The sequence below is a fragment of the Lycium ferocissimum genome, chromosome 11 (assembly GCF_029784015.1).
Source record: "Lycium ferocissimum isolate CSIRO_LF1 chromosome 11, AGI_CSIRO_Lferr_CH_V1, whole genome shotgun sequence".
Lineage (NCBI taxonomy): Eukaryota > Viridiplantae > Streptophyta > Magnoliopsida > Solanales > Solanaceae > Lycium > Lycium ferocissimum.
This window is the reverse complement of record NC_081352.1, coordinates 46,163,297-46,178,660: the sequence shown is the minus strand read 5'-3', so window position 1 is coordinate 46,178,660 and position 15,364 is coordinate 46,163,297. Positions and strand designations below refer to the sequence as shown.

The 15,364-nt window shown below is 33.6% G+C and overlaps 1 protein-coding gene and 1 non-coding gene across 2 annotated transcripts; one reads left to right on the top strand and one right to left on the bottom strand.

Moving 5' to 3' along the window:
* Window positions 1-395: 395 nt before the first annotated feature.
* LOC132038713 (U1 spliceosomal RNA) lies at window positions 396-556 on the top strand. The gene has a single exon (XR_009410202.1). It is a non-coding gene; the product is annotated as a U1 spliceosomal RNA (small nuclear RNA).
* An 8,624-nt stretch (window positions 557-9,180) lies between these two features.
* Window positions 9,181-10,530, bottom strand: LOC132037492 (mitogen-activated protein kinase kinase kinase 18-like). The gene has a single exon (XM_059428028.1). The coding sequence runs from the start codon at window positions 10,317-10,319 to the stop codon at window positions 9,285-9,287; it is 1,035 nt and encodes a 344-aa protein (XP_059284011.1). The 5' UTR covers window positions 10,320-10,530; the 3' UTR covers window positions 9,181-9,284.
* Window positions 10,531-15,364: the final 4,834 nt, after the last annotated feature.

Sequence of the window (15,364 nt, the reverse complement as noted above, 5' to 3'; positions counted from 1 at the left end):
GAATCAATGCCCCGAAAACCTAAGGGGTTCCTCATGAGTTCATCCATGGAAGGTGAGTCGGGGCCTAAGATCGGGCCGAAAGGCATAATCGATGGACAACGGGCCGTGTGAATATTCTGTATCGCTCTCTCGTTGGTCCCGAGGGACGGAGGAGGCTAGGTTAGCCGAAAAATGGTTATAGGTTCAAGAACGTAAGGTGTCCCTGCGTTTTCGGGGTAAGAAGTCATTTCTTGTATTAAAAGAGAATCAAATATAGGCTCTGTTGGTTTTCTTTTTCTATTTACAAACAGAAAGCTGAACAGAGCAATGTTATTTTGAATGACATCCCACATCGCAAGCCGGGTAGAGAAGAACAAAAGCTGTAGTATAAGTAATGGGATGAGAATCCAGCCAACATACTTACCTGGACGGGGTCAATGGGAGATCAATAAGGTCCATGGGCTAGGCTGGTGACCTTCATTGCACTTTGAAGGGGTGCCCACCTAAGGTCGGCCCAAGTGGTCGAGCCTATGTCATAATTTGTGGCAGTGGGGGGCTGCGTTCTCGCGGCCCCTATCCAAACCTAAGCAAAAGTTTCTGGTCCACTAAGAAGTTGGTTTAAACTGTTCCCTCTTGAATTGTATTTAGGATATTTGCTCTTTTGTCCCTATCTGGGGCTGGTCATTACTTTTTGCCCGTCGTACAAATAACTTTTTTGGGGCATAAGTTTATATTTTCGCATCATAATCCATAAGTTATGCCCATGTCGGCAAAAATTTAAAACCAGCCCATTTGGAGGGCAAACCGTGCAATTTCTTCTTGTCTTTATCTGGAAAATGGAATCCCAACAATGTGTTGCGTGAAGTTTTAAGTTAAAGTAAACATTTTATATTAAAGTTCATTTGTTAGATGCTGTTAATGTGACATTATTATGCATGACAGCTTGAGCCATTTGTATCCTTATGTTTTAATTCGTAGAGGCTGTTCTATACTTTGTCAAAATAGTTCAAATGACATATTGTGCTTTTATTCAGATGTTAATTTTTTAGTTGAAAATGGCTCTAGTGATATATCTATACCTTTTTAATCCCATTCAACTAATTTCTTATCCCACATCTCATGTTCGTAATTCTCACAACATAAAAAAAAAGATTTATAAAACCGTAAAATCTTTAGAAAACTAAAACATTTACTCTTCTCACAAAAGCTAACTGGTGGGTTCGTTTATCTAAGGACACGAATTGACCAGGTATTGAATGGCAGGGACACGCTTGTGCCCGAGTATTAACGAAAGATAAATCTGCTCAATTTCGCATAGTTTAGGGATATATTCGGACCTTTTCCGTGTACCTGATTTGTGACATTTTTTTTTCTTTTTCTTTTGCATCTCATAAGAACTTAAGGTTTTTCATAAAACTTTTCAGTGTTCCATAAATTGTTCTTGCAAATTAGTAACGAAAAATGCATCCTTTTGGCTTTTCAAGGTTATCCATTTTGGAATCTGCCTTTTCGCTTTATATCAAATTTCTATTGTTTTCTCTGTCTTATTTTCCCCGTTATTTGATTTGGTTTAGCAGCCCAAAACGTGTCTTATGATGTCCATAACCCTATCATTGCACCTCTTTAATTGGGTTGATCTACTTCTTAACTTCAACTGCCGGTGATCCCTTTAAGATGTTTTCGGAGAGTAATTTCTACTGTGCATACACTCTTGTCTTGGGTTCTTGGTGCTGTCTTTCAGCGTTTTTGATTTGGACTTTAAATAGTACATGACAATTGATTGTGTTCTCAACTATGTACTATATATTTCTGTCAGCTCTTAACTTCTTTAAAAAAAGTGAATTTAGAGCATTTAGGAGTGAGGGTTGAAAAGAGGTTCCTTTTTTGTTGGCTGTACAATCATGACTGTCTTCATATTTGTAATTTCCTTTGTGATGCGTTTAGACTTTAGAGTGTATTACGACTTTAGGTAAGCTTCGCAGATTTGCAACTACTATTTTATTTGATAAGATGCTTCGTCGTCTTCTAATTAAAGTTTTCCCCTTGCAAGGGACAAAAATATCAATTTGACTTTTGAAATTTTGTGTTTTGAGATTTGGTGACTTCTGTTGATTTAATTTTCTGGAAAATGTCGCTTAATTTGATTCAAATTAGAGAAATTTGCTGGAAAAAAAATTTGTTTTGATCCGAGAAATCTTCGATGAATATCCTTACATTGCTGTGGATAGGGAGTTGTTAACACCTTCTTAATGACTAAGCACACTCTATCTTCACGTCCTTGCAAGTCTAATCATCCCTTCCAATACATGAAAGCAAAGGTCGTAAGCTCTCTTTTGAGTTACACAGTATTTCTCCAACTCCCAAATTCAGTTACACAGTATTTTTTGTGTGGTAGGATGTTGTCACGTTGTTGTTTTTTTGTGTGGTAGGATGTAGTCAAGTTATTGTTTCATTTCTTGTATTGTTATTCCTCATAGTTCACATTCTTTTTTTATCAAATATGGATCTACTTGGTAAGCCTGCGTTGAAAAGCTTTTTACTCTGACATGTATGTTGTACCATGTTTGTTGCCCGACTAATGCTATTGGAATTCCGGATTATCGTCTACAATCTTCCTCTGCATTGATTAGACGTCCGTTGTTACTGTATCCCATGTGTTTATATACAGAGCACTAAGCTGAATACTTGATAAACATTGTCATGTATTATATACTATTGACCAAAAAATATGCTCTGGTCCCTATGAATTATGTAGTTTGTTGTCAGTTCTGGTGGCATTTTCTACCAAGCAAAATTGGAAGTAGTTGTCGAGCGTTACGCTATTTTGTGGATAGTGTAACAAAATACCCATAAAACATGAGGAATATTGTATCATTTTCTTCTTTGTTAGATTGTCAGTGTTTGAGTTATTTGAGCAGTTTATTGGTATTAGTTGCTCGAGCAGTTTATTGGTATTAGTTGTTCATAAGTCTTCAAATTTATTGGTTGAGGATCTTAACAAGGGAAAATTAGAATATTGTTGTCACCTCATTGCAGCACTACAGATTCTGAATTTGGAATATTTTCTGGCATGTTAGAAAGTAACAGTGAAGAGGAACTACATCACAGTGAAAATTAGAATATTGTTGTCACCTCTACCGCAATGTAATTTTGTTTAGTATTTGAGTAGCGGTACAATGAAACTTTCTAGCTTCTGAGGAAGTAAAATAAAGGGATCTGTTGAAGGCTGTTCTATTTTTGTTCTTTCCGTTGCCTTCCCATCATTGAGATGGTTCTATTTAGTATACAAACAGATTGGTGAAAATATGGAGCAGCATCTTATACTTGATGAGGGTTGAGGCTTCTGTTTTATCTTTTATGTATTCTAGGGTGACATGATGACATTTTTTGAAGTAAAGTTCTTATCGATTTAAATTTCTCCATCAGCGAAATAATACATGGTGTCTCTTTTAGTTTCACAGAATTGTAGTTTATTGAATGAGATGTGTTGCCCATATTGTTTCCGGCTGCTCTTCTATCTGCTCACTATTATCAAGTTCCCGGTATTTCAATCTTACCACTTGAACAATGTCTCATCAGTCATCAGCAATATTACTGAATTTTAGATTGTAGTCCTTTCAGTGATTAACTTTTTTTTTTTTGTAATCATTCTTTATAAAGTTTCTAGAAACATATTACAATAGTGCAATACCAAATTTTCTAATTTATGTTCTAAAGTATTATTTTAGATATCTTTCGTTTTCACAAGAATATGTCTTTACATTATTTTTCTCATTCGGATATTAGTAAAGGATCATTCGTAAACTTAATGAGGTCAGCAATGACTGCGCGCAGCGCGGGCTAATTACCTAGTTAAGTATAAAAGTATATTCTCTCTAACAATTTGAGCATTCAGATGAGTTGGTTACACAAAATATTATGCCCAAATAATAAAGTGACACTAACTAAGGAGTATAACCTGATTAAAATACTAATCCCTCGGTCTCAAATTATATGTTGCTGATTTACACGCCCCTTAAGAAATATTAAATAAGAGGGGTATTTGGCCTATTTTACCCTTATTTATGTCTAAGTTATAATCACTTTCCATTAAATATTAATCTATTTATGTGTCACCTCCATTAATGACAAAATTCTACTAAAGATAAAATGGAGAAAAAATAATTAATTATGCCTTGAACTTATAAAACGACAAGTAATTTCAGATAACTATAAATTTTTAATAACGACGACAAATAATTTGAGACGGAGGGAGCAGTAATCACTGATAACTGACATAGTCAAGATTAAAATAGATATAGAATTACTATTAGTTGGTTAGCGTGCACTTTACAACTAAATTAAATAGGTGGATTGTTTTGTTTGTAGAGTGAAAAATGCAGTTTTGGTGACATTAGTTGCAACTTCTTTCATGACAATTCCCTTTTCGTTGGAACCGCATTATCTAAACCTCTTCAAACCAACTCCATTCGTTTGTCTTCGACTTTCAGAGCCATTATTTTAATTTTTTTCGTATTAAGAAATAAGAAGCACTATAGATAATGAAGTATTTATCTACTAGTAATGACTATTGCTGGTTTGAACATGTGCTGCATGACTAGCGTGTAGTTATTTTTCACTTCTGATTATTCTCTATTGATTTATTTGCTCTACCTTAATTAGAGACACACTTCAATTTAAAAAAAAAAAAAAAAGGAAAGAAAACCCTTATTTCACGAAATATCAAAAGGTTTATCATTCAGCATGGAAATAAAGTATATGACGCTTCTGCAAATGTGACTAATGGAACAAAGGGACAAGGAAATATGTCAAAATATATATCATGAGCTTCCGTGAAAGCTGAGATATTTTCAAATGATTGTTTCCAAAACCATAAACTCTTTTCTATAAATGACATTTACCAATTAATTAACAACTTTCTTTTCTTGGAGAAATATTTTACATCTGAAAAACAGAAGATAAGTGAATAATTGTTCAAAGGCTAATCAAATTATATGGGAAATACCTAATAAGCAAAAGAAAAAAAGAAAGGAACCTACCCAATGCAGGGCCCCAAAATAAGTCCAAATTTACCTACTCAATCCTCCCAAAAAAGGTCCAAATTAAATCATCAAGCAAGAGTTTTTTTTTTTTTTTTTTCAAATTGTTTTTATTACATAGGGGGTAGGGAAAGGGGAAATGGGAAAGGGATTACAACGTGGAGATTTGAACCCTCATCAACAAGGTGAAAGTTCAGGTAGCCAACCAACTGAGCTACTAGATCCCTACATGAAGTTTGAACACAAAATCACGATGTTCAAGTTAATCTAACCAATTTTACCATAACTAACTACCACGTACGTATATGCTCTAACCAAACTATATGTACATCCCTCTAAACAATATGCCACATTGTTCTTTATAATTTCTCCACTTGTTTTAGTTTGATATTACCAAATAACGGTGGTTGAGAGGCCAGCGCCAACTGTCTACTTCCCGTTCATTTTTACTTGTTCACTACACTAAAACTAAATTTTTACTTTTACTTGTCCGCTTTAGCTTATCAAGAGAAAGACAAACTTTTTCTTTTCTTGTTGTACGCTTAACATTAATTACTCATTTCCAAGTCATTTTTCAAGTCTATTGAGGTCATACACCAATTAATATGTGTATTATGATAAAATATACTTCATTTATTAATTCTTAAGGGGTGTGGACAGTCAAAAGTGGAGTCCGGAACCAAAATGACCCAAAAAAAAAACCTTTGGAACCAAAATACTCCAATAAAAAAAAAAGGTGACATAAGTACCTTTAGCGTAGTAATTTACTGCGCTAAAGGACTTAATCGTAACTGCGCGGTTAAATCATTTAACGCAGTAAAATACTGCGTTATAGAACCAGTAATTTTTTTTCTATAGCGCAGTATTTTACTGGGTTATAGAAAGAGTAAAAAAAAAAAATTGGCCAACTTTATTTTTTGCAACACTTAGTGTTTTTTTTCATACTTTGACCAACGATTAGTCGTGGGTCAAGACTCTGAAACATCAATATTTTATATAGAACCTGATATTTTTTTCTGCGTACAATAATGTAGGCTCAATACATCAAGGATACGTAAACGTTCGGATCATCATTTTAGGGGTTGAAAAGGTGCCCGAAGTAAGTTTTGTTTTAAAACTTTAGATTTAAGTGTTCTATTTTTATAATGTTATTTTAGTTAACTTTATATGTCGAGAAAATTAGTCAGTTCTATTTTGAAAAATTGAAACCACAAAAGTGAAATTGACATTCACAGCTATATTGCCCCAGAATTTTTACGTTGAAACCTATTGCGTATCATCATATTATAAGTAAAAAAAAACTAAAAACTTCAAGCCAATTTGGGGGAAAATTGAAATTGAATAGGATAACAAGTGTTTTTTTTTAAATCGGCTCGGCCAAACCAACTTGCGGCAGGTTGTCCACGTAGATCTCGAAAAAACACGCAAGATAAAAAAAAAAAATCACGTAAAACGGACATCCCAGCGCAAAGTTATGACCATCTAAAGTTTGACCACTTTACAACTAGTTTTTCTCCCTATATTTTTTAGAATTAGATTTATATTCAAAATAAAGTTATGTCTTGATTAAAAAATAACATGCTTAAATCAAAACCTTAAAAAATAAAACACTTAAACCTAAAGTTTCCAAACAAAACTTACTTCGGGTACCTTTTCAACCCCTAAAACGACGATCCGAACGTTTACGTATCCTTGATGTATTGAGCCTACATTATAGTACGCAGAAAAAAATATCAGGTTCTATATAAAATATTGACGTTTCGGAGTCTTGACACACGACTAATTGTTGGTCAAAGTATGAAAAAAACACTAAGTGTTCCAAAGAAAAGATTTATTAAAATAAGATGTTGCGATCTTTTTATGGAAAAAAACATTAAGTGTTCCTTAAGTGTGTTATTTTTTAATGCGTAACTTTATTTCGAATATGTTGCAAAAAAAAAAAAAATCGCGCGTAAATCGGACGTCCGAGCGCAAAAAATCGCGTATATTCGAAATAAAGTTACGCTTTAAAAAATAATACACTTAAATCTAAACCCTAAAAATAAAAAACTTTAAGCTAATGACAACAAGTCTTTAAACAAAAATGGACGTGTATGTATATAGAACACTTAAACCTAAAGTTTTCAAACAAAACTTACTTCGGGCACCTTTTCAACCCCTAAACTAACGATCCTACGTATCCTTGATGTATTGAGCCTACATTATTGTACGCAGAAAAAAAAAATCAGGTTCTATATAAAATATTGACGTTTCGGAGTCTTGACACATAACTAATCGTTGGTCAAAGTATGAAAAAAACACTAAGTGTTGCAAAAAATAAAGTTGGCCAATTTTTTTTTTTTTTACTGTTTCTATATCGCAGTAAAATACTGCGCTATAGAAAAAGAATTTTTTTTTTTTTTTTTTTACGGTTTTATAACGCGGCTTTTTGCGCGTTAAAGGACTTAACTTTCGGCCGTTACGGTTAAGTCCTTTAGCGCAAGAATTACTTTTAAAGGTACTTATGTCACCTTTTTTTTTTTTTGTTGGGGTATTTTGGTTCAAAAATTTTTTTTTGGGGTCATTTTGGTTCCGGACTCGTCAAAAGTGTACAAATAAAAGTGAACGGAGGGAGTATTAAGGGTTAAAACTTGGCACTTGGAAATACTCCCACTCAAGGATTAAAACTTGGGCGCCTGAAATTATTCGAGGACTGACAGATGGACTAGTTAAGTTAAACCTCACGTGTGACTTTAGCTTTCAGACAAATCTCACTTTAATCTTGTGGTGGGTACTGCTGAGTACAGCAGATTCGATGTAATAATTATAAGTAGTAAAATGAAATGCAGCTGAGCTGTCCCACTACACAAACAGCTTCTTGCTTCTCCCTGACTAATAGTAATACGTAACGCTCATCGCAGCACCAGCAGTATGCCCAATAACTACAGTAAGCACACTTGGCATGAAGTTGAATATACATATTTCCTTTCTCCATTTGGGACACTTTTGTAAAACGTGAACAGCACAGGTAACTTGTCATCATTCTCATCTACGAATTATTTAACACCTTTTCAATATTTGAGGTTGGTAAATTGTAAGTGTCAAGCGCATCAAATGATAGGTTTTATCTGAAGGTAGGGTGGTAAAATTAGACGACGAAAATATAATCTTTCCACATTTAAGTTTGGATTGGTGAATAACACACCTATTTACTTACTAAGTTTATTTGACCCCTCAAAATTCATCCCAACCTGTCCCATTTGACACCCATCCCATTGGAGCTCCAGGTGCGGTTATTTACTACTCCCTCCGTCTCAATTTATGTGACACTTTTAGTTTTTTTAGAGTTAATTTGACTAAACTTTGAAGCTAAATTGGATCAGATTAACTCAATATTTTAAAATTAAAAGTTATATAATCGAAAACTACATGAAAAATACTACTTATAAGCTGCAACTTTTCCATCTCATTTTGGTAAAAAAAATACATCTTAAAATGTTGCACAAAAATTTATTTATGCGGTTTAAATTTCGAGTTCTTAGAAACGTCTTTATAAATTGAAGAAAGAAAGAGTACTATTTCTTTGGTTGTCACTTTAGTTTAAAGGGTCGGGTGATGTACAGTGAATAAAAATTAAAATAACGGCCAGACCAAGAAAAAAAGGAGGTTAATTAAATAATTGTGTTGTTCCTTAGAGCCAATAGGAGAACAATTCTTTCAAACTTGAAAAGTGGTCACTAGAAATTAATCATGTCCAGGTACCATTTTGTTGCATCTTTCGCTGTCTCTGTCTACCTTTTATCTTAGTTTTTATATCCTTTTTTAATCTCTTCTTCTTTTCCATGTCTAAATTCCTAAAACCACTAAACTTTAAAGTTTATTTCAATCTATTTATCAGTAGTAGTCAGTGTTCTTTAATTTACCCTCATTTTTAACTGATTGCAAAGATTTCAACATTATCTCATTGATATTCTAGGCCTAATTATTATGCTATGAAGCCCAAGCTAGTTGCTCAGCTAATACGATCTCAAGATTGGCCTTCAACCAAGCCGTACTACTCAAGCTAATTTTGTGTCAGTGGTGTTAAGTGGTTACACGTTGTCCTCTTACAAGCTCACTAACAAATGCTACTTAAAAGTTTAAAGATCAAAGTTTAAATTTCGTAAGAGATAATAGAAAAATCTAATGAATATCATGTAGGATTCAATTGGTTAATAGAGCTGTACACTGTTGTATAGTACAAAATTTACAGCAAGATTCATTGTTCCATGAGCTACCTTGCCTTCTTCACCTCTCTTCGAGTTGTTCACTGCTTCTTCTAACTGTGATCCATCTCTCATCATCATCCCATTTCAAATTAAATTCTCCTGAATTCAAACCCAATTCTCTTACTCTGTGAAAAGGTGAGTCCATTGAGCATACTGCTTGTATTGAAAAATCCACAGTTTCTGATTCTTCTACTGAATTCCAAATGTCTTGATCAAGAATGCTTGTTGGTGAGCTTGTTACAAAATCTTGATTTGCGATACAATTCAAACTGGATTCTTCAAGAAATGGATGTTTGAGGAGTTCTTTAGCCGTCCATCTTTCTTTTGAATCTCTTCTCAAGCACTTGCTCAAGAAATCCCTTGCTTGTAAAGACAACAACTTTGGAATTTCAGGGGATTGCCCTGAAAATGCAATTCTGTAAAGCAATGAAGCTGCGTTTGTCACATTAGTCCATGGTGATCCACCAGTTGCCATTTCAATAATAGTACATCCCAATGCCCAAATATCTGCTGGACACCTTTGTTCTTCCCCACGCGCCACCTCTGGTGCCATAAACATCGGTGTTCCACCAATTGGCTCTGCACCACTGTCCCTCTCTACCGGATCAATCCACCTGGCACAACCAAAGTCAGCAATTTTGGCACCGGTTTTACCTAACAAAATGTTCTGTCCCTTTATATCACAGTGTACTATGCCTCTTGTATGTAGGTATTCTAATCCTTGCAGAATTTGCTTCGTGTAATACCCGATCAACGGCTCCTTGATCCGACCATCCTTTCTCTGGATTTCATCGGAAAGAGTACCATCCAACATGTACTCCATCATAAGATTAAACATTAGTTTGTCGCTCTCTTTTGTAACATCGTACCCCTTGTAACTAACTATGTAAGGTGAGCTCAATTTGGACAGAATTTTCTGCTCCTTTTGCAACAACTGTGACTTCGATAGCTCCATGGACTTGACAGCGAAAACCTCATCGGACCAACGTGATTTGGCAACAGAGACGGAGGCGGAGGAGCCGTGGCCTATGGTATGGCCTCTGGTCCAATCCATTGATAAGAATAATTATTGGTAAGAAGTGTAAGAATTATCGAAAGTGGTATATTTTTGGTTTGTCTGAAGCTGCAACAGAGGACTCTATATATATATATATATATATATACACACACACTTCATAATAGGGTGAATGTCCAAAACTCCAAATTAGTTGGGTAGAGCTTAGGTGGCCTCTCTAATTTTTTCTTACTCCATAAAGTTTGAAGAATGATTTAACGGGATTTACAACGTGGCAAAATGGATGTGGCCATACGGCAGATTGAGTAGGCTGGAGGACTACCATTACTTGGTGAATTGGTTTGTCGCCACGTGGAAATAGTAAGGAAGTTTATATCAATTTGATGTGCTCAATTTGTTAATTTATATTTGATTATAATAAGTTGGATGGGGGTAGATTGAGTAGTTTCGTATGGGTTTATAACCGCTTTTGAACATTAACCGTAGGGGTTAGGGAAGAGTCCGGAGCCAAAATGGCTTCTTTTTACAGCCATTACACCAAAATGGCATGCCTTTTTTTTTTTAAACCCAAATGGGTATTTCGTGCAATGTTGCACGAAATGCAACAAATTTTGTTTTTTTTTTTTTAATTTCGTTTTTTATATTAAAAACGAAATTAAAAAAAAAAATAAAAATTTGTTGCATTTCGTGCAACATTAACTGTCTTCTTTAGCAATGCCATAAACAGCTGAAAGAACAGAAATACAACTATCCTTGTGGTGAAAGCACGTTTCATTTCAAAGTTATGCCGACCGGCATAACTAAACATAACTAAAAGTACGCCTCCGGCAGACTTTTAGTTAAGCACAACTAAAAGTCTGCTGGATCCGATAACTAAATATAACTAAAAGTCTGCCCTCCAAAGATATTCAAATTGCATTTCTAAGAAAGTATGCCTCGGATCGAGCTTGCATTTTAATCTTCTTATGCGATATTGTTCCAACTCACATGCTTAATCTCGGTTTACAAATTAACAACAATTAACATAAGTATGAATTCGGCTTGAGACAAGCAACCCAAGCGATATGTCCAACTTAACGAATATAGAGTACTAGATTTTTTCGAATCGAGCTATTAAATTTAAAGTAACCATAAAACTTTGCGTCCATGACGGTGAGTTTGTGGTAATTAAGTTATATCCCAAAGAAATTAACAAATCAATATTACTGCAGATTCGTGTGGATCCTCGTATATATACTTCAAAACCTAACAATAAATTGTTCGAATTAAGCGAATAGTAGTTAGTATCTCACGTTAATGACAATGGGTTCGTGCCTCTGTGGTGTTTAACAATTAACATACTTTGCTATACAATGCAACCCATAATTAGTTTGGAATGACAAATACATATATATGCTTCAAGAGCAAAGTCCGCCCATAAGGCATAAGTATGCCCCCATCGGCATAAGTTTGATAATTCGTTAACAAATTTATGCCGATGGGGCAAACTTTTAATGGGCAAACTTGTATGCTGGACCCGGCATAACTTTGTGAAGGAATTATCAAAGTTATGTCGGACCCGGCATAACTAAACATAACTAAAAGTCTGCCCCCTCCGGCAGACTTTTAGTTAAACACAACTAAAAGTCTGTCGGATCCGGCATAACTAAATATAACTAAAAGTCTGCCCTCCAAAGATATTCGCTTGCATTTCTAAGAAAGTATGCCTCGGATCGAGCTTGCATTTTAATCTTCTTATGCGATATTGTTCCAACTCACATGCTTAATCTCGGTTTACAAATTAACAACAATTAACATAAGTATGAATTCGGCTTGAGACAAGCAACCCAAGCGATATGTCCAACTTAACGGAATATAGAGTACTAGATTTTTCGAATCGAGCTATTAAATTTAAAGTAACCATAAAACTTTGCGTCCATGACGGTGAGTTTGTGGTAATTAAGTTATATCCCAAAGAAATTAACAAATCAATATTCTGCATTCGTGTGGATCTTCGTATATATACTTCAAAACCTAACAATAAATTGTTCGAATTAAGCGAATAGTAGTTAGTATCTCACGTTAATGACAATGGGTTCGTGCCTCTGTGGTGTTTAACAATTAACATACTGCTATACAATGCAACCCATAATTAGTTTGGAATGACAAATACATATATATGCTTCAAGGCAAAGTCCGCCCATAAGGCATAAGTATGCCCCCATCGGCATAAGTTTGATAATTCGTTAACAAATTTATGCCGATGGGGGCATACTTTTAATGGGCAAACTTGTATCTTGGACCGGATAACTTTGTGAAGGAATTATCAAAGTTATCTTAGGGACCGATACTTATCTTAATCTCGCATACTTATGCCAAGTCCGCCCACAAGGCATAAGTATGCTGTCCGGCATAACTTTGGTAATTCCTTAACAAAAGTATGCGGGTCCCAAAGCATAGCGAAATTTAAACTCGCCTTGCGAATTTTTTTTAAAATTTTGACTGCACGTGGGTTCGAACCTGGAACCTATGGGTGTTAGCCGAAGGGCAAAATTTAAAGATTTCAAACAAGTCTAGTATTATAAATCATTGGTTCAAAGATTAATGGAAAGGAAGAAAATTGATGGCAAAGAGAAGAAATTTAATGGAGGAATTCTTGAAATTTCTAATATATGGTGGAGGAGAAGGGGTTGTGGTGTATAAATAGGAAGAGAATAGAGAGAGAGACGTTGGGGAAGGAAAATATTAAAGGAAAATGGTTATTTTAAGTTTTTAACGGTTAAAAACTTAAAATAACTTAAAATAACCATTTTCCTTTAATATTTTCCTTCCCCAACGGTTAAAAACAAAATTTGTTGCATTTCGTGCAATGTTGCACGAAATGCAACAATTTTTTTTTTTTTTTTTAATTTCGTTTTTAATATACCCATTTGGGTTTAAAAAAAAAAAGGCATGCCATTTTGGTGTAATGGCTGTAAAAAGAAGCCATTTTGGCTCCGGACTCGAATTTGTTACATGCTTATCCACAAAATTTACATAAAATTTAAATTCAAGAACTGGACAAGCATGAAGTCAATCGAAAAAAAATTGGCAAATTATAATTTGGGAAGTCTTTAAAGACCTTAGGAAAAAACCAAGAACTAGAAGATTAACTAGATATGCTTCAAGGATTACAATCAAAGACATCTTTTTTAAGCTTGAGAATATATAATCTTTCTAAATAGAGAGAGATAAATAAAAAAGGGGGTAAATGGTCAATTCAATGAAATGAAGACAAGAAAGGCAATTGAGGTAGCGTAAGGGTAAATACTTATCCGTGTCGAGTAATTACACAAAATTAATTCAATATATCATAATTTAGTGATTTATATAAAGTGAAGATATTCATTTATTAACCATTGTTAAATGACAAAGGTATATATGCAAATACATGTCGTACATTGATTGGTTTGATATAAATATCCGCTATGATGAAGATTTCACCGAAGGAGAATTAAGTGTTGGTAAATGGTAATGACATGATAATTGCTGTTAACGAGAATACGCTATTACAAAAGGCAAGATAACCCCCTTCTAGAACTAACATGAGAAATTTTTTTCGTCAAGCTAAAGGAAGAATCATACTATAGGATACGTTGAGAGGTTTTAAACCATTCCAATACAGTGACTAAAAGAATAAAAGTTGGCTTTTTAGTAGTGGTTCGTAGCTTCTAAATCAAGCGTATGAAAGTCTTTGAATGTGGCAAAGTGTGTGTTTTGCGAAAGTGCACCAAGCATACCTTCAATTTTCCACAAGTTACCTTTAGGGCCGATTTCTTAACTATTACTGGTGACGTATTTAAAATGTGTCTTGAATAACTTCCTTTTCTTTTCAAATGTTTATTCTTTTAGTTTTTTGTTTGCTTCTATGAGACACATAGCATCAGTATATTATAAAATGTTCCACGAAAATGTCACGTTCATATGGTGTGCGTGTATTATAAAAGATACGGACAATTTCAAAGTATAAATTTATTGTAACCTGTTTACTTGAATACTCTACGAAATGTCATATGCATATGGTGTGCATATTATAGAAGGTTCACACAGTATCATTACCAACTAGTATCATTTGGTCCGTGCTAAGCCCCGACCCAAACCAACGTGAAAAATTAAATTTTTTTTTTTTTTTATTCAAAAAATCTGCTCTTACTTCGTTGTTTAAGCTCTTCTAATTTCTATTTTATTTGAGATTATAATCTCCAATGATTCAAACTGAGTTTTATCATATGTAAGATTAATTTCATGTGTTTCTCTGAATTGAATCCGTATTGGCTAACTTATTTTTAGGAAAAGATATGCTGTATTTAACTAATGTCAAAAATATATAATGCTACAATATTGAAATCAAAAAAGTTAACTTATAAATAAATATAAATAATTAAAAGCCATGGTATTGCAAGATACTCTTGTAGATGTTCTTTCAAATTAAATCACATAAAAAAATACTAAAAAGTCAATGATTTTAAATTGTTCTTATTTTAAGCTTTCTTTTTCCTTCCAAAAGAGGCATGTTAATAAATAACATTTCCCCCCTTTTTCTAAATCTTGAACCTTCTTATGGAATTTAGTTGTAATAATTATTTTATCCTAAATTGTATAAAATATTTATTATGCCATATTTTGCAAAAAAAAGTGTTTTTTTTCTTGCAATTGTTTAGTATTATTATTCTTTAGAAATCAATTGTATTTTCCTTAACTTTGTTTTCAAACATTTTTTAGAATATATATAAAAATAATTTTTAATAATTCATCTTTTAATATAATAAAATATTTAGTAAGTTTTATGTTAAAATTGTGCGCAAGAAAAATTAGGTTAATTAACTACCATATTTTGGAGTTCATTTTTTATTGAGACAGAAGGACTATAATTTACATATTTGATACCTTTTTAAAGTATTTAACAATGATATAAACTATTTTTTTTTATTCTTTTAATCTAGAATTTAATCCTACCTTGAGTGAAATCTGTAGTAATTACTTTTGACAACATATACGACATATAATTATAGGAGAAAATAGTTAAAAAGAAATAAACTTTACGTTTAGTCGGAGGAATAAAAATT